The following is a 20,316-nucleotide window of genomic DNA, read 5'->3' as shown; positions in this document are numbered from 1 at the left end:
CAGTCCAAATTTTGACTTATCACTGGGTGAGTACAGGGGAAAGACCCCCATCCTTTCTGCTGTTACTCCTTAGTATTTCAAAGACTTGGCCCTCGCTGTCAACATCCCCTCTGCCCCAAATTACAGTAATCAGATATGCAGCATTAATCTTTACGTACAGCCAAGTGGAAAACTCATGTATTTGGTTCAGAAACACCTGACAACTCGGCGCAATACAGCATTTCATGCAGATAACACATTTGAAATTAATCAGTGCATTGTATTAAGTTCAGAATACACATACCAAAGCACTGCTAGCCTTTTATCTGCAGCCGTAGCATCCGGTGCCAAGTAATTCTTCAGTTTCATAGTGTATCTACAAAGAAAGACATCAAGTAAACAACAAAATAAAGATTACAGTATCATTTATCAACCACAAAACACTGACTTTCTTATGACTTTCTAGTTTCAACTGTCTTCACCATTTCAGGAACCTCTCTCAGACCCTAAACAAAATGCTGACTCTGTAGTAATTGGAATAATTTTGCTTCTCATGTGTTATGCGTTGTAGAGAGACTTGAAGAGCCTCAGCAGAAAGCATCTCAACCTTCATGAAAACACTTTAAGCCTCAGCAACTGGAACGAACTGGTAAGCGATCCAGTTTTATTGGAGAATGATAAGAGATCTCAAAAGTTGGTGGCAAAACTTCAGTGAATCGAGAAGCTCTGATTTCCAGACCTCCTTCCCACCCACTTGACTTTTGTACGTGCTTTGCAATGCTTACTTGATTAATTCCACAGTTTCTGAATACATAGGGAACGGGGACTTGGATTCCTGAGCATTTTTCTCCAATGCATTCCCACACTCAATGAATGACACTACAGCATCTAGGTAGTACACAGCCTTCTCAAACCTGTCAGACTGAGGAGATTGGAAAAAACTTTTAAGGACAAAAACCAGAGAGGAAGTACAAGAAAACTCCAGTACAGAAGGGCAGCAAAATGGCAAAAGCAGTAAACAAACCCCAGTATAATGTGCAAACATTGGGTAAGTATTGGAGATTCACTTACCAATGCATCTGCATTATGTTTTAACTTCTTTGCTTCTTGTAAATAATGATCAGCTGAGTAAGTCCTGCAACAGAGGACACAAATTTATGGACTCAGCCCCACCCATACTGCATTTCCTTTTATGACTGAAGTTTCTTAATGTTGCCAAATATCATATTTTTTCTGTCTTAACTCAAGTTACAGGAGCTACTCTACGATAAAACTGTTAAAAAAGTTGTGAAAATAGTTAGCTAGTATGCTTAGTTACAGTATGATAAAACTGTTAAAAATAGTTTAAAGTTAGTTCTCCAGTTTCAGGTAATTCAAAACAGTATTTCAAGCAAGTTGATAAGTACCCATGATTTGGTTACATTTATTGCATTTGATAGTCAAGCAAACCAAACACTTGACCAACAACAGGGGGAAGGAAAAAAACCGCAAAATTTGAGGACAAATTAATCCAGCGCCTCCAGGACTGGCATTACTGAGAGTGTGAAATATTTAAAAATTATTATAATAATACAAAATAATCAAGATGCATTCAGGTGTTAATTGCTTTTGCTTAGCCACCCAGGACAATCAAGGCTAAGTGACTTTCATGACTAGATTAGCAGAAGGAAATCATAAAAGTGTAATCATACATTTCAATCTATTAACGTATTACCTATGAGTTGATTAACGTTTGAAATAAATTCTCCCATCCATCCTATCTTACTTTTCTAAGAATTAAAGATATTTGAAATCAACATTTTTAACAGTCCACTTACAGGAAACTGATGTTGCTACAAAGCAACAGTTAATATTAAAAAGATTATATACCTACAAAATTCGTTCAATCAGTTCTAGGCCCAAGAAATCCTAAAATGTCTCAATCGTAACCCTAAGGTTATAACATGACGCCATTCCAAAGCACAATTACTGCTCCCTGGAGGGTGCTCTCACTGTGTCTTCCTATACTTCAATACACATTCAGTTTGGTTTTTTTTTTAAAGTTTGATCTTATCTCAATTTCTTGGCCCTGTTTTCTCTTAGAATAATTACAAAATCCCCGCAAACTATTTTGTCATAAATGATTGATTGATAGCGTAATCATCCAATTCACTTAACTTTTTCCTTTCTTTTTTTTTTCTTTAAGGAATTAACTATCTGGAAAAAACCACCGACCAGCTAGTTTGCCCACTTCCAAAGAGTTCTTAACCAGGAAGTTACTTTTACATTTGATATAAGCATAATTTTATCTGTAAAGTGAATTTAAAGAGAAGAACAAAAAGAAACGCTTTAAGAGCAAGCATTGTGCTGAGATTTGAATCGGTACAAGTGAAACCTAAAGTCTGCACAAGACGGTAAAGTATTTGTTTTATTGTCTTTTCAGGATATTTTCTTTGACCCCACAGGATTAAATCCCAATCCCGCTCTTGTGGATCTGGAATTTCAAAAACGAAGGCTCCTCTCTACTGTCAATGACCGCAACTCCTGACCCTAGAGGACGCGGGCTCTGTTCACAAGAGAACAGGCAGACAGGTAGCAGCAGTGTCCTGGTGCATGCAAAAACAGAACAACCCTGAGCTATTTAAGTCTACTGCGCGGTCCTTTTATGCTCGGTAGGAATGTACAGGGCAGGCTACGGTTCCTTCTCAAGGACTGTGCTGTCTGCCAAGTAAATGGCACAGGGAGCAGCCAGACAAGCACATGGCTGCAGGAGCAACGCGCAGCTCTCCAGAGCGTGAGCCTGACTTAACGTCTTTTGTGAAGCAAAACGAGGACTCTTCTCCACGGGGAGCTGGCTATGCTCCGCGACTCACATCCCCACAAAGGGAGAGGCACCTTTTGCTGTTCTTACCTGTCATCAAAAACAAGTTTTGCTCTTCTTGACTTTGAGCTTTCCGTAGACTGAGCAGACGCAGGAGGGCAGTTTGATGAATTGTTCAGAATCTTTTCCTGAAAGGAAAATGGTTGCCCAATAATAAATTTAAAGAACAGCTAAACCTTCTCTGCCTTCAAGAAAAGCATTTGTTGTATAAATTTCTCCCATGACTTCAGGAATTATATACAGTAAGGTCAGTTTTGCAGCTGCTTTAGCTGCCGTTCACCATAGGCAGTAACACAGCTTCCACGAGGCTTTCACCTCATGCTGGCACAGAGGTAGACACAGAGGCTATAATCAAGCTCCTCACTCTAATACACCAGATCTCCATTAGAGGAAAGAATGCAGCTGAGGCTTTCTGGACACACCTGAGTCCAGGAAATCCCTCCCTGAATCTCCCACGTCACTGTTTCTAAGTCCTGTTTTTCCACTCTAACAAAGAGATGATGAATATTTTTATGATTTCTCATTTCTATCAACCATACACTCTGCTGAATGTCTTTGCCTTGGGGAAAAAAAAGAAGTTATTTTGGAAGGATAAGCATCATCTTCAGGGAGAAAAGTTAGCTGTCTTCACAACACACTGTCCTTGCTCCCCTAAATTATACAAGGCTCAACATGACACTTCAGGCTAAAGACTGGACACTAGAAACATTCCGTGAATCGTAAGTGAATCCATTTTTAGTAGCTAAACAGTATAAAACAACTCCCCAGCTTCATATGTGTTTTCCGCTCTCTTGATTTATCATGACCAAAGGCCACCTATATAGATCTATTTCATAACCTACATTTATCAGATTATTGCTAACCAGAAGGATCCTGGAGTTGCAAGGCACCAGATTTGCACGGCAAGGTATTATCTACCATCGTAACGTGGAAACAATAACAAAACATGCAGTGCAATGCAGGAAGAGTATATACTACTTTAAGAAAGGCATGACTAAGCATATCTGAAGTATAAAACGATAAACATCTCACAAATTAACAACTGGCTTAGGGACATTTCTACGCTGATGAATTAAGAAAGGGCAGAGCCTCAGCCTGTAAGCTAAATTCACTATCTACAGTTCCTGGAAGTGTCTACGCAGCCACCGATACACGCAACCCTGCCAGGCTTCTAAGATCTCATCGTATTGGCATCTGAAGTAATACAGCATGTCTCCCAGTTCAGATATTCATGAACTCCACCCTGATGACTAAGTTACTTTCTGCCGTTGCTAATGTCTGTCTGCTGCTTTACTCCTCCCCAAATCAACTATCCTTCCTGAACATTTTTAGACTTTGCTTCTAAGCTTTTCAGAGACTGCAAATCCCACTACTGAGGTTTAGCAGTTGCTTAAACTACCGGGGTTTCCACAGCCTGTCGGAGGCTTTGGGGCTTTGCTGCAGAGAGCTTGGAGACAGCCGCACCAGCACCTGCAGCACACGCTGGAATCGCAAAGACAAAGGTGAAATCCCTCCCAGTTAAACATACCACGCTCAACAACTAGCTATACAATAGAAACTGCTCATCACAGGTATTCAACAATACACTCTCAGATGTCCTCACAGGCTAATTTCTGTCCAGTAATACATATTTATATACTGATGAAAAAGCACATTACAATTTAGCGACCTAAGAGTATCATCATCTTATAATATTTTTAAATTCCACCATCTAAATATCTTCCTAACCTACATCTCTTAAAAAACATTTTCTGCACCATCTTTATAACCATGTTTTCTCTACTCCAACCATGGAGAGCACTTGTACCTTCCTGAGCTGGTGTTAAAATAATCTTTCTGGGGTCCCACAGTGTCATAAAATGAGCGCTATAGCTTCGCATCCTAGCGCTGAGTGTGGACCGAGCTCCTGCTCTCCTTAAAAAAATCAGGGCAAGATCTGTATCTGCTCCGATGAAACAAGACTAACCTCACTGTTCCGTTTACTGTTGTGTAAACAGCTTTCTAGTGATATTTCTTATTAACGAATTAAACAATAAATAAGCAGCATCAGTAATCAGAAGATGACTAAACACATTTCACTAATTAACATAAGAATTTGGTAGGAATAAGTATTAGTATTCCGTGATCTCTCCCAAGTTATTTTCTAATTTATAGACTTCCAAGGTACTTAAGCACTACGACATGAAACAATGCATATCTAAAACTAATTACATTTTAACTTGAACTGCAAGTTATTGTTTAGATCACACTGAGCATGTCAAACTGCAAAGCAAAGCACAGGCTTAAGGCATTTACAGGATAAGCCCTTTACCTTGGTTTCTTTAGCACTGCTAGAACCCTTCCCCTCTGTCTTCTTTTGTTTAGAAGATGAGCTGCTTTTACTGCCACTGCTACTCTCCTTGCTAAGGTTGCTGCTGGACTTCAAGGATGATGACTGACTGACCGTCCTCTTCCGGGACCCATGTTCTTGCTTGGAATCTTTCTGCAGGACTGGGGCAGCAGGAGATGGCAGTAAATCCTTCTCTTTAACAGCACTTGGCTTTGAAGACCTGGACAAAAGGAACAAATTCAGGTTTTTTTTTTTCCCCTTAAGAAACAAAAACAAACAAACAAATCCCCAAAAAACCAACACCGCAATTTTTTTTTTTATTTTAAATTTAAAAAACCCTTTCTTCTTTTTTTGAAACAAACAAGATTTGTGTTGTTAGACCTAGCAAACCAGATATGCAGGAAAAGAAAGAGAATAATCATCTCGGTGACTAGGTTTCTACGAAGCCAGATTAAACTCGTTTTCACTATTTTATTTGTTCTGACCTGAAAACACAGTAGACAAGTTCTAACCATAAAACCACATCCCTACAACGGTTCTTAAAAAAACACCCTAAACACTTACAGTGTAAGAAATTAATGCCAATGTTAGCGCCAGCCTGTCTGTTGCAGACTAGTCAGCCTAACAGCTCAGAAAAAAGATGGTCCAGATAACTGTTCTCTGGAACCCAGGAAACTGGAAAGCTTTCTCAGCGTAGCCTTTCAGTACACTCTTACTTTGGCTGCTGACTATTCTTGGCTTCCCATAATAATGATTTCTACAAATTTTTATAAAACCATATAGTTTCATTTAATTAAATGTCCTTCAGATAACTGCACTGGCAGTCAAGCGAATATCAGAAGTAATAGGTAAAAAAGCATAATCAAGATAGAAATGCATCTGTTCATTCTACATCTGTTTCCTAACAAATAGTAAGACACTGTTCAATTCAGAATGGGCAAACGAGATTTCTAGCATCTGATGTGCTGCAGCTTCTCACATATTTGTAATTTGGCAATTACTTACTACACAGAACTATCTTCCATGACGCAGTTATACCAGTTTTCAGTTGCTTGATCTGAAATAGCAGTTTTAAAAGGCAGTGGAAAAAAAAACTTACTCTTTCCTGTGGATTAACACTGACCAAGAAATAAATAAAATAAAAGCATAATAGCTATTACAAAAAGCATGTAAAATTACAGAAATAACATACAAGTAAAAGAGTATTAAACAATGTTACTGATTTGCTAATGCTGTATTACTTTGCTTTTGTGTCACTCACACTTTTCTTTAGCTAATCTATCAAGCAAATGTGAGGCTAAATCCATGGATCCAAATCTCAATGCCAGCAGCTTCCCAGACAATGCCAGTTAAGTAATTTGGTCTCAGTTTACAAACTTACTAAATGGAGAATTACCAGATTGGGTTAATTTAAAAGCACGGATTTTGCAAGATCAAAAAGCTACATGCACAGCTGATTTCTAAAACAAAACCAAACCCCACTGTATATTAGAGAAAAACCAGGAAGTTTTTTCCATAACACACCAACCCTTCACATGAAGGGTTACCTTACTTCTGTAATGTAAAACAACTGTCCTTGGCCAATGTTTTTGGTTATGGAAATTAATTTCCACCAACTACTAGTAGAAACTCCGAGGTAAATCTGTCTGAAGGGTAAGAAGCAATGAAATTTTACCCACTGATTAATAATGAGGAGACACTTTGTTGGGGGGAAGATGGGCACCCATCTTCTCCTTGATCATCCTGAGCCTTCAATGTTGAAAACATAGCCAAGATACTCACTCCCTACTGCTAGAGGTCTTGTGTCCTGACGGAGCTTTTTCTTCCAGTTTCGTTTTCTTGCTTTCACTGGCTCTGTTTTCATCCTCATTCTGAATAAAGCAAACAAGAAATACATCCAGGCAAACGTCCACATTTACAGCTTCACTGAGAGTGGCAATGTTTCACGTTAAGAGACTTAATTTAGCAGGCGTTTTGCAGTGTACAGAATAAGATATGTACAGACCACAAAAACATGCCCTACAGCATCTAGTCCATATCAAATATTTGACCAGGCCCTGATACTGGAACATAATGAAAAACAAAGGCTGGCTTCTAAATTAGCAACCTGCATAAAAGAAGTAGCGGCTAAGTTGTTCATTTTAGCACAAACATATTATTACCATGAAATACCAGAAAAATCTGCCAAAGGCTTCAATAAGAGATCAGGAGACAGATTTTATGTTGTGGAGCCTAACAGAGGTGTCTTATGAGTGCCAGAAAAAGGTAAAAGTCTTGCAGTCTATTAAAGTAAGCCCAGAGATGTTGAAGACTAGATTTTTATATAAATTTAATCCTGAAGTCAAAGGGTCTTGAAGGTAAATTTCTAAGCTGTCTTCAGCAAGCACTGGAAGTATCAATACAGTGAATAAAATGGAAGATAGGGCCTCACAGAGTAAGTCATCCGGTAACAAAACCCAGATTCAAACCCAAAAGGTTTCATTTTTGTTACACCGATGCTGCAACCCCGAGCCTTACCATCAAGGAAACACATGAGCAAGTAACGTGTAGAAATCAAGTGGTGACAGCTGCGTACAGAGCACTCACAAACCTAAAAACTGGAGGAGTGTGGGGAAAGAGTGGATTTTTCTTTAGTTGCCTCAAACAGGCTTGCATCTTCTCTGGTATGCACCAGTAAGCATCAGAGTGAGCTGAGGATTCAAAACAATTAACCACCAGACTATTTGCTGGGATAAAGCCTGAATTTAATTGGTCTCACCAAAGCCTTCTGGTTTAGATGTAAGAGCACAGATCTTTAATGCTGTAACTCCAAATGTGTATTGAAAGGCATAACTGGCCAAAGAAATAGAAGTCAGTGTGTTCAGAGCCATTGGAGCATGTGAGTGCATTCCCATGAACATTAGGAATTATACAGTAACACTTGCAAAAAACAACTAATCACTGTACTGCTCAGTTATTCCCATTTTACAAGAAAAGCTCACGCCTTCTCACTTCATTTCCTTATCCAGAGAAAATAGGAATCTTAGTTAGGAACAGTACAGGAGAAACCTCTGTTTGCAGTTACATGTCAAGTCTCCTAGATGACACTAATTTCAGTAAATGATCAAGTTTACTTAGGTTGCTCAGTAGAAAACTAGTTTAACTGAAATTATCACTCTCCTCTGGAGAGTCAAATGACTCTCTGAATGATATCATATAATCCTTTCATTCCACATGTCAACAAAGTCTTACAACCGCTGCCAAATCCCTGTCAAAATGACATTTTCAGAATGAAATCCAGAGTAGCATGGCAATTTTTGAAACCCTGAGCCAGGGCTTCACAGTCCTAACTTCACGGAAACCAGAAATTTATAAAAACTCATTGGATCACTGAGTCCATCTGACAGTCACAGGTTTGCTCTTTATACAGACTGTCTATGTTCTGAGGTTTCTAAAAGCGGTTTAAAATTACACCACCAACTACTTCTTACCATTCCCCCCTCCAAGAATATTACCTCTGTTCAGCTCCCCCATTGATTCCTGTTCATTTTACTGCCCCCAGGCATTCCTGCTTTTTATCTATAGTTGAAAAGATGAAATGTTTTTTTTGGAAAAGATTAAGTATCATTATGGAGAGATGCCTCTGCTCCCAGTAAAGCAGCACCCCTGAGGCGTTGGTTTCTGCTGCCATGCCCCAGGCCCATTTCTGCCCCATCCCTTGTCCTGGTGATATGCAATTGCACGATTCACTGGTTCAAGGAGCTGATCCAGCTGAAAACTGCCTTTTTTTTTTTTTTTTTTTTTTTGGCCAGGTGAATTTTCCATTGGATCAGCTGCCTGAGCTGTCCTGCAGTGCAACAGGGGCTGGTGCCAGATCCAGCGGAGGCATGAGAGGGCAGGATGCAGCGCTCAGAGGTACAGAAGCTGTGCTGCCCCCGTGAGCCCTAGCTACAGTGCTAACACTCCTGCAGGTGCAACCTTCCCCCTTCCCCTCTTCGCTCCAAAAGAAAATCCCAATAGTCTCTACTGTAACAGCACAGGGATGATCAACGTATTCTACACAAAATAGCTAGCCAATGTCGTCTCCTAAATTGCTCAGAGTCACTACCTGGAGGTATGATCTGGGTTGCTGGGCTACATGCTTGACACCAGTAGCAATCCACTAAGGGGCTGAGATAACAGGTCAATCTCTGTCTACAAAATTATCACCTGCTTATGTTTCCTTTTGCCTTTTGTAGAGCTTTTGTCGGATGGCTGCTTCTGGGATTCTCTCGCGTGCTTCTCTGGCATGTTTTTCTTTTCCACTTTGGGTGCGTCAGCATCCTTGTAAGGCTTTCCTGGTATTCTTGATAAGAGGCTCAGGTCAATCTTCACAATAAGTGGGTACCTTTCATCAGGATCACTGAGTGGTGAAAGAAGCTCTTTCTCTTCCATAGGAGAGAACATTCTTTGCCGAAAAAAGCTGTCATCCTCCTCCATGGAAGATTTAACAGGAGTCCTATTGCTCTCAGAGTATTTGGGTGTTTGTGATGAAGGAGGCAGGCTCTCATTTTCATCTGAATCAGAGGATGAGGTATCTGTTTCTATGAATTCCCTGGATTTCTGGGCAGATTTGCTTGAAGCCTTGTATTTCTTTTTCTCTGTGGTAGGCCGAGGGGAAGATTTGGGCTCTTTCTTTATATTGGGTTTTCTGGAGCCTTTTGTGGCTGCCTTATGCCTGTTTGAAGGTATGTTTGTTGCCATGTCTACTGGAGTTTCACTTTCTATTTTAAGGCCTCCTCTAGGCTCTTCAACAGATGTCTTTTCTGCTTTCTTGGGCTGCTTTTTACCTACAGTCCTCCTCTGTGTTGAGCTGTCACTCTGGGCAGGTGATTTCTGCCTGCCGCGACTGCTCTCCGAGCCCTTTTGGGTGGGTTTGGAATCTCGCCCCGGTGTAGAAGAAATCGAATCCTTGGATCCGCTTTGATCAGTGTACCCGCTCCCTGTCCCCTGATCCCGTCCCTCTTTTTTGTAGCCTTGGGAGGATGGGATATTGCTGTCCACGGAAGAAGCTGGTGACACTTTATGTGAATTAACTTTGTTCAACCAGTTATCCAGTTGCCACTTGTTTGTTGGTGGTGGCTCTGGCTAAAAACAAATTAAAAAACAGCATTAGATAAAATATTTCACATTTCTTCCATCTTTTCCATGGGACAGCTGTACTATGCTGCACGCCAAAGCAAGAGGTACACCAAAAAACCCGAGATAAATAACAGATGAATTATAGGTTGATGAATATAGGTAAAAAATAACAGCTCTCATTTTTCCTTCATCTGGAGCAGATGCCATCAACAGGCAATACTTGCTGCCATAGCCTTCCAGAATAAAAGCCCACAGTTTTTTAAGCTACTGTTACTATATCTAATTTCTGCACTCCAACAGATAACTGGTGGTAAAAATCACCTCAAAGCCAAACATCAAATGTGTGCTTATATAAAGAATTGTTACCATATCCAATTACAGGTACTTCAGCAAAAGAATATTCTACCTTGAAAGTGATCCCACGTTTGTAAGTAATTTATTTTTTTTTAAACGGTTTGAGAATTTATTAATTTTTTTCTGCTTTTAAGACTCAGGATTAATGCCAAGCTAACGAAGACAGCCCAAATACATGTCAAATCCTACCTCGGGGGATGCACTCTGTGACGGTTCATTAGCTTCACTATCACTGGAACTGCTTTCACTTTCAGAGTCAGATCCTGAACTGCTTTCAGATCCACTGTGGCTGCTCGAGTCATCCCTCGAATTATCTGCTCCTTCACTGTTATGCTGTGAAGGTTCAGAATTACTGAAAACAAAAATGAGGAAAAATAAACAAACGCTACGCAAGGCACAAATATTTCCTAAACCCCTTTCATTAGAAAGAATAAAATGTAGTATTTTAATTAACATTTACTAGAAAATTCAACATAACTGAACACGGTTCACCCTGGAAACAAACAACAGCCTTTGGTTTTTCCCCCCCTTCCCAAAGTGGTTAGTGTAATTTGCAGGGTATACATTATTTAATCACTGATTAAATTCTAATCACCTTTTGCTTTAACACAAGGCAAAAGACAAACATGAATTTCAGAAATGAGATCCAAGTCAAGAGTGCTGACTGGGCTGAATATCACCACTCTACTTCCTATGCCGCAATCTACCAGGAATGCCTACCTTCCAGGTGTGCTCCTTGGCACCGTCTTATCGCAGTCCTGCAATTAAGAAAAAGAGCATGAAGGTTCTAGAAGTTACTTTAGGATTGTATATACAATTAAGTTGCAAAGCATCTATTTAGAGCCTTTCAATTTTTTAAATTATTTAGCCTGGATAGCATCTTAATTCAGTACCTGCAGCAGTTTAAATTTTTCTTTATAAGGAAAATGCAGACAAACAGAGTTATTTTCTCCAAGTTTTCAACACGAACCTATGATTTCAGAGTCCTATATATTCTGACTACAGTTCCAAGAGTTCCTATTTCCACCACTCACTAATACCATGTTTCCATCTTTTTGGATCAGATGATTCAACATTTTACAATGCTATTCCTGAGATGCCCAGAGTACTAGGAGTTAACCAACTAAAAGTACTATCTCAAAGTTTGAGCAGAAAAATGAAGAAAATCAAGCACTAGAACTGGGAACAGGAAGAAAAGAAACAAGAGAGGAGCGTGGATTACTGCCAGGCAGCACAGACCCTTCAGGTATTTTTAATTTAGCATGCTAAATGCCATTTCTGGCAGAAGCTGCACGAAGTTAACATGGACAAAGGGGAAAAAAGAGACTTTTTGATAAAAATAAAGGCGCTGCTATACTCCCAGTTACAGATACAGTATCCCTTATCATCCCAAACACAGTCCCAAACTACTAACGCGCAGAGATGTTCACACCATGTACTCTTTAGCCAGAGCGGCAGAACACGAAGGGTTCTATCTTTAAATGGCAGGCTATTACATATGTTTTAAAGTACACTACTGCCATTTTACGTTCAGAGAAAGCCCATCTGAAATCAGTAAAACGAGATTTTCTAGATAAAATCGTACTGTTTTCACAAAACAGATAATTTTCCCCAAGTTTACATTTAGGAATACCTGAGGTTTATCTAAAAACATTCCATTTAATTTTTGTTTCTTAATCATAAACCTCCTCTTAAGCTGCTCAGTTTGCTGTTGGAAAATTGAGCGCTGCTGAAGTCCTGAACCGTGAATGCATTCGCTATGTTTTTCTGAAACTCTGATTTAATGAACATACCTGCTCTCCATCGCTGTCTTCACTACTGCTAAGTTTTAAGTCATCTTTCAACATACTAAATAAAAGGGAGAAAGTGAGACAAGTTTTTCCACGTACTTTAATTACTTTCAAAGCATTCTTCTATATTTCAACATGCTATTGTTTATACTATGAAGTAGGCTGCGTGGGTGAAATCCACAAGATACGATTCTAACATTTAACGTTTCAGAATGGTGAGTTAAGTCATTCTTTAGTACTTTGACTCCTGAGTCCATTCTGTTAAATTTATAAAGGAAATTTGACACAATTTACTAAAGCGGGAGGAGCTAACTTGTGTATGTTCAACTTCTTATACACAATGGACAAGAATACTGTTTTAAATAGAATAAAGCAAGCTAACACTAGTAGGTGTTTCCTGTCTCGTGGCAACAGTGCAACTGTTCTAAGCCATAATTATTTTGTTATTATTCAAAGCCATAATTATTTATGGTAGACATACACACACACACTATTTCACAATACTGAAAATGCAGGGTAGAGGGCCTTTGTGCTTACTGAAAAACACCTTTGATTACAAAAATAAAACATCTTACTCTGTCTGGTTCGATTCGCATCTGGAGAAAGAAAATGAGAAAGGATTAAAAGTCTAATACTTCTGAGTTTCACAGCACAGCTGTTCTACTGATGATCTGAAAAGAAACACCAGCCTCTAGGATCTAGTTCCTGAAATACTTTCATTGCTATCCTTTTACAAAAGATGCATTTATCTCCTTTTTTAAGTTTTTTGACCAGATCAAAACCACTTTTTTTTTTTTAATTATTTAAAACTGTATTGTCACAGTAAACATCATCTCAACTTTCTTCCTGTGCATCCCAGTTCAACACATGTCCCGTGCTACCTCTTGTTCTTAGATGTTCTCACATTCCCCAGCTTTGGCAATAGCACAGTTCCTTCTTAGCGGTCTATACTGCTATGACAAACGCAAAGCCACATGGTGAACTGCTATTTCTACCACTCGTTGAGCTGGCTGCATATGAGCATCTGCTTAAACTACACGTTTTTGGGAACGTGACTGGAAGTCTATAATAATTGAGGGGTTTTTCTTTTTGTTCTATTCCCTTCCCATAGGTCATGTGCTTTTTAATCTTGCTAATACTGTAACATGTGCACAGACAAGCAGAAGAACTAGACTTCATTTTGTGACTGCATCACAACGAATGTTAATTTAGAATAACAAGTTTTCAAAATCTACAACTGCTTTCATTAAACATACAATCAGCTGGTAAACCTTTAATTTTCATGGACATATTTGTTTGGAAACAATCTTTTAACAGCATATAATTGATTTTCAAGTATGAGAAAGGTGGACTACAGCCATCTAGAATATTCCAGTTGCTTTTTATTTTCTCTTCCAGTTGCACGATTGACAAAGTAAAACGTCAGGTCTGTGTGCATAACTAATAGAAATGTTTGTCAGGCAGACTGAGCAGAACAAACTTAACTACATCCCAAACACAGTTTACTGTCTCCTCCAATACAAAACAGTTTCCCATCCCGTCTATTTGTGCAACCGCTACAAGCTGCTTCCAGCCGAGAGCTCTGCAATGCACACGTTTGGTAAGTCCCGTCCCATCCTGCCCATTCTTATATGCTGATACCTTTCTGGTTCACAAACTGATTCCAAGGTCCAAACTCTCGCACACCTACCCAGACAACTGACAAGAAAACAGGGGAACAGAAAGGCAGCACAGGGTATTTGTTACTCGCTCCAGTGTGCAATATTTGATCTACTGTCCCAGAAAATGGCTGCTTAAAGATGATCCCCTTTTCCTGCCAGTCAAGGAGAAGCATGCTAAAGTGTCTGTGCAAGAACTGACACATTCTAGTAAAAGAAACAGCTATTTTCCAAATCTTTTAAAATTCGGCTATTGTAACAGCCACTTACGATTTGGATTGATGACCATTGGATGTTTTTGATGAAGGATTATATCGTTCTAGAAGAAGAAAAAAGAAATGCACAGTTGAAAACTCAGCCAGCAAAATAAGTCACTCCAAAGTTGCCACAAGTGTACCTTCTTAGATAAACCAAGAACGGCTGAGTAGACAGGAGAAAGTAGTAACTAGCTGACACGAGGTACAATCTCCCACAGACTGAAGAATTGAGTGGATGCAGAGACAAAACACTAAATACAGCAAATAATTTAATCAAGAAAACCTAGAAAATTATTTAAATCATTGCTGTCTAAACCAATACACAATTTGTTATTAATGGTGTGAAAAACTGTTTTGTTTCCATCAAGATTAATCTATTGCCTTCTACAAGCAGGATACGGGATATAGATCAGCCTGTCAAGCTCTGACTTGTTTCATCATCCCTACGTAGCTTTTTAGCAAATGAGCAATCTTTAGATCCAGAAATCCAACTCAGAAGCCAATTCTTACAATAGGAATACATACTGATATAATCTGCTTTTCAGTTTGGGTTTTTTTTCCTTCCCTTTTCTTTACTTCTGGCAAATAGCTAAGCGTAGTTCAACAGAAACAAGAACTGAGGCTGTTAAAAGTTTCCCAGAAAGTTCAAACAGGAGTTGAAGACTTGTTCTGCGTTTTGATTAACCTCGCCTCTTCATTTACACACCTAAAGATCAGTTGCTCCTATAACATAAGTCTATGGTTTAGCACTATGGAATTAAGTTTTAATTTGTTTCCTTAATTCCCCACTGTATCAGGTGTTTAGATTAAGCCGCTTGTGAATATCTAAGAATAAACCATTCTTCTTTTACTATTTAAGCTGTTTAATCACTTCAAGAGGGAGTGGAAAGACTTTTGGAAGGTAACAGCATGAATCTAATTCAATTTTACCTGGTATGTTACCTGTGTTAAATTATTAATTTCAGTAATACTCAAAACAACGATACAGTTAAAGAGAAATTAAAGCTGCTTTTGTCTAAAATCTGAAAATGCATTCTGGGACAAGAAATTTGAGGATATTGCTAAGCATATTACTATATGAGTTCTTGACCAGTTCTCTCTCTTGATTTTAAAATGACAAAGTGAAAACGAACAGTGAAACTGCAATGTGCTTTTTCTATTGAAATACAAGCATACGCACTATTTTGCTTTCTAATATGTCCCCAAGCAGGGAGTTGGGTATTTTAAAGGGTGTTTTGTTTTAGTACTCAGCCATTTTCAATTAGATCAACCACGGAGGCATTTTTTCAAGAATTAGAAAATGCGACAAATTAAAAAGACCTGTTTTTTTTCTAGAAGACAGTAACAAACTTGCAACTCAGTCATAACTGTCTAGGTCTCAACAAGAAATGAGAAAGAAAATCAAGCAACTGTTTTATAGGTTAAAACTGGAGAGAGTACAGAAAATCTTGACTTAGACTCCATCCTATGACCAGTCTGGAAAATCTCATTCTCTAAAAAGCATGACATCTTAAGAGATACTAAGAATACTGAATCACAACAAAAACATTAAACATATTACAGGAAGTTTAATATACTTACTCTGCTCTCCAGTGCCAAAACTGGACTGTTGAGACTCCTAAGGGAATAAAAGATCACAAGTGTTTTTTTCACTGGGAATCTTAACGTATCAAAAACCACGCTGTAAGCAAGATATTCTTTCTACTTAAAGGATGGCGCCTAACCTCTAAAAAAGGAAAAAAACTAACAACAAAACAGAAAGAGCGATTCTTTAGCTGGGCCCCAACTCCTCTCACCAGCCCTAACGGCACAGCCAGCACAGGGAAGGAGTGCTTCACCCTCCTCTTCCTTAGCTCAGCTCTCCCACTTGCTTGGTTTTAAGAAGGGCCACGTGCAGTTGTACTACGTGAGAGCTGAAGCTCCAAAATCCCTATGTAACTTCCACAAATCCCATCTTCGTGTATGTTTAGCATGGAGAGGAACCATTCAGTATGTTTTTCTTTCTTTCTTACACACGGAAAAGCTTTGTTGCTAGTTTTATGTATTTTCATTCAAATTCTTTTCTCTGCATTTTTCTTTTTCAGACACATACAGCATCGCGGTGGACAAGCAATGAGTATAGTAACAACCTATCAACAACAACAACATCTCAGCTACAAAGGAGCCCAAGAGACAATGAAACTTAGAGTCTGAACAGCTCTGCACGCTCTGCCCAAAAACCCCTTCTCGCAGCGGCTCCAGGCGAGCCCCTGGTAAATGCAGCCAGGCACAGCTGACCAACACATCGTTCCTCCCCGCCAAAGGCCAGATCTCCGTGTAATCGGACAAGTCACTTGTACAAAAGCCAATAAAAAGTGACAAGTAACTTCCTTTGATATATAATGAATCTGTTACCTATAAATCTAACTGTGAAAGATGAAGCCTTGCAAATTTTAGCACTTGTATGATCTTCAGTATTCCCATTCAGAAAACCCAATTCTGACTCCCAAGACGCAGCAGATTATAAATTGTTTTGAAACCCTAAAATACTGTTTTAACAAACAAATATGCAGAGGCTACCGAGTTTCTGAAAACCTATTTCTAGGCTACAGTGCCATTTTAAAATAGGACCTTCCTGACCTCATTTTAAAATGAGGACAAATGCTGGCCCCGTAAATAAAAATTGAAAATACTTTACTCAATTCATAAAGTTATATACACACATTTTACTTAAATGCTCTGGCAAAGGCAAACCAGAACTACAATTCAACAATGAATTCCAGTTTTTTTAGCATACCTGTGAACCAGTTTTCCCAAACAGCCAGGTCAGTGACATGCAGCAGTTACAAACACAATTTACAGAATTTAATTTTTTAAACACACAAAAGCTTTACACAGAAAAGCACACTTAGATATTTCTAATTTCCCTTAACTTTTTATTTCAAAAGTGAAAGCAGTTACAATAACGCATTGAATAAGTATTTTGTTGATAGGGAACTTGATAGGGAACTTCCCTTGTAAGGTGTTTCAAATGCCTCTAATCTTTACTAATTGAAAGAAAGGAATGGACAATAAAAATAAAATTAACCTATGTTTAAAGTTCAAAGCGAAGATGAAGTTGGAGAGAAGCCTTGTGACTTCAACAGAAAGCAACAGCTACACTTCCTTCAAAATAAAAACTAATTTTTCTCTTTTACATAGGTACGAGGAGTGCAAGCGTGATTCCCCGATTGCCTTTTTCCACTGTCAGCTTAGACGTGTTGACAAACTGTACGTCAAAGAAGAAGTAAAGACCACACAGTAATCAAACACCACATCTACAGAGCAACTGCGCTGGGGTGAGCACGAGATGAGGAACTGGCACCCGTTCTTGCCAATACACGTACCACCAATTCTGCAGAAAGCACCTGCCTAATTGCTCACTTCAGTCAACTTCCTACTTCTAAGGCATAGTGCATAGTTCTTTCAGTTAAGTGCACTTTAACGAGGTGTTATGTTTAAATGTGTAAATTTTTCCAACTCTCCTGCCATCTATTTTATCTTTAAATACATACTTCTTTAAGAAGCTCAGAGATTAAAAAAAAAAAAAAGCTATACTTTCAACTCCCAAGTTATTTACAGCAGTATGTTCTAAAGGTCTACTTCAGAAAGAAGAAATTAAAAACAACTTAAAGGAAGGAAACCCTTTCAACCAAAGTATAATAAACTGCTGAGGTTAGATAGTGAAGACACTTAAGCAGGAAACAAAATCGCAGCTTGCACTCGAACACAAAAACTGCGGAGAGAAGAACACTCGCCAGCTGGCTAGAACGGCAGTCGGGTACCGAATTCTCATTTCTAGGTTACCAGCTTGGCTGTAGTCCCGGCTGTGGTGAATGGGACCCATTTCCATCTAACTTTTGAAATCTCAGGTCAGATATTTTTATTTCTCAGAAGGAAGTTTCTGTATTACAGCGGATCAAGGGACCCCACCGCTGGCCTTCTCGGTACCTCCAGCACCGGGCAGACGCTGAACAAACCTGGAGACAGAATCCGCCTCTTGAGAGATGCCTCCAGGTCACTGCACAGGTATGCAGGTACAAAAACGGCCAATCCTCTCATGTTGCTTCAAAACGAAAAACTTCCACTTTCTAACAAACAGCTGGGTTTTTTAATATATTTTACAAACATGTCAGTATTTTTGGAATTTTTGACTGCGAGCCCATGGCTTAAAAAAAAGTTATATAGGATAAAATTATAGAGTGTTAGTTAGGTCATTGGATAACATTTTTTATCAAGACTCAGGAATCTACATTTTTTTCATAGCATCCATAAAACTTTCCCTGACCTATTTTCATGAAGTCTTATCATCTGATTCAAAGACTTCCTGATAATTATTACATATATTTATAGCAATGCAGAGAGGCCCCGGTCGGGAGTTTGCATCCCTTCAAGCTACTCGCTATCTGCACACAGGGAAAACCATCTTATCCCAACAGTCTTACAAATAAAATCGACTGGTCCACCAAAGCGCACTTAATTTTACATGCGCAGGCAAGCAAAACATACCAAACTTCTGCACACGAGAGGAATGCTGTGAAACACTGCAGCATATTACTTGTAAATAAATTGAGCACAGTATTAAAGAGAACGAGCTTTCCTCGAACAGTACCGCTTGATTAAAGTAAGCCACTGTTTTGTTTTGTTTTCTGAATTCTGCTCTGGGTCCAGACTGCACAAGCCTACGGCTTGCTAACTCGCTGGAATTCTGCAAAGATCCTGCTGCCAAGAATGACAGAGGGGAGAAGGCAGAGGAAATTATAGGCTTTGGATGCGGAGAGAGAATTTGACAAAGTTCCATGGCTAAGATGTGCAGCCACAAAATAAAAAAGGTGGCAAAAAGTCAAAAGACTCAGAGCAGCCATAAATGGAATTTTTTGCAAACTAGGTGAAGAAACACAGTCCAGGTTGATGGGTTCAAAAACCCACAACCTACCTTTTTTGTTCAAACATCAACAAGACTCTGCAATCTCATGTAGTTTCCCTCTGTGTCTCAGAGACATACATGTATTTCTGCACACCTTCTTTCTTCCCAAACCGAGTCAAATACCAGAGAAACGCAGAAACAAGCAGTTCTAGCAATCCCGCAATCAAGTGTGCTCAGAAGTGTGTGAAGGGAAAACACCGCCCCAAAGCTTCAGGAATAAGTATTCAAAGCAGTAGAGTAAGTACCTTTGTTGATGAGGAAAGGTGTGGAATATCTTTCTTTACAATAAAAGGTAAGAATTATTTCCAAGTCCACAGTTTTATGTAACACAGCAAATAAACCCTGACTAAAAGTAATATATGCAAGATTAATATTGATCTAATGTTAAGAAAATAGATGACGATTTATTTCTAGATATGCCTTCAAAAGTAAAGCTGAAAACTGTATAGTATGTTCTGCATTTTCAGCTCCCTGGAGAGAAGCAAGCAAGACGCAGTGAGAAGGAACACGCAACGCAGAGGGCGATGACAACAGGACTGCCCATGGCCCTGGGATATTTAGCCAGCACGAGAACCTGAGCCGCTAAACTTCGCGCCAGTCTGCAGGAGTTTTGTGGACGCGCACTTACAACACGGGACCTGGAACCTCTGGCCAAAAGAAGGTGATGTCAAAGCATTCACATGAGACAATCTGTTTAGACAGACTACATTAGAGACCTCAGTGAGAAAATCTTCTTAAAATACTTCGCTGAACTGTTCCGTTTTGGGAAGCAATTTGGATCAAACAGGACATTGATAGCAGCAAGTGGTGCTCTAGAACAGCAGTCTGGTCAGAAAAAGTGTAGTCTTCGTTATTATAAAGGTAGCTTTTAAAAGACGAACAGCATAATTTCTTCACTCTCAACTTATGCCAAATTAGGGGTGGAGTACCCCAATCCATTTCAGAGATATGTTGAGTCTGGAGAAAAATTATATTGTCGAGTTAAATCTTTTACTGGCAATCAGTAGATACAGGAAGCAAAACATGAATCCTTGAATGAGTCAG

General features: G+C 39.1%; 1 protein-coding gene across 6 annotated transcripts in view; it reads right to left on the bottom strand.

The window, feature by feature from the left end:
* The window catches only part of AFF4 (ALF transcription elongation factor 4), a 52,793-nt gene that overhangs the window by 8,163 nt on the left and 24,314 nt on the right, over positions 1-20,316 (bottom strand). For all 6 annotated transcript variants that reach the window (XM_076350248.1, XM_076350252.1, XM_076350253.1 and 3 more), the window contains exons 6-18: positions 15,909-15,945; positions 14,341-14,389; positions 12,988-13,008; positions 12,416-12,470; positions 11,343-11,380; positions 10,812-10,974; positions 9,357-10,274; positions 6,951-7,039; positions 5,151-5,388; positions 2,870-2,967; positions 1,051-1,114; positions 765-901; positions 284-355 (exon numbers count right to left, since the gene is read on the bottom strand). In XM_076350248.1, the coding sequence (XP_076206363.1) occupies positions 284-355; positions 765-901; positions 1,051-1,114; positions 2,870-2,967; positions 5,151-5,388; positions 6,951-7,039; positions 9,357-10,274; positions 10,812-10,974; positions 11,343-11,380; positions 12,416-12,470; positions 12,988-13,008; positions 14,341-14,389; positions 15,909-15,945 (1,979 nt within the window). The remainder of the gene's footprint in view (positions 1-283; positions 356-764; positions 902-1,050; positions 1,115-2,869; positions 2,968-5,150; positions 5,389-6,950; positions 7,040-9,356; positions 10,275-10,811; positions 10,975-11,342; positions 11,381-12,415; positions 12,471-12,987; positions 13,009-14,340; positions 14,390-15,908; positions 15,946-20,316) is intronic.

The sequence above is a fragment of the Aptenodytes patagonicus genome, chromosome 12 (assembly GCF_965638725.1).
Source record: "Aptenodytes patagonicus chromosome 12, bAptPat1.pri.cur, whole genome shotgun sequence".
Classification (NCBI taxonomy): Eukaryota; Metazoa; Chordata; class Aves; order Sphenisciformes; family Spheniscidae; genus Aptenodytes; species Aptenodytes patagonicus.
This window is presented reverse-complemented; position numbering and strand designations above follow the sequence as displayed.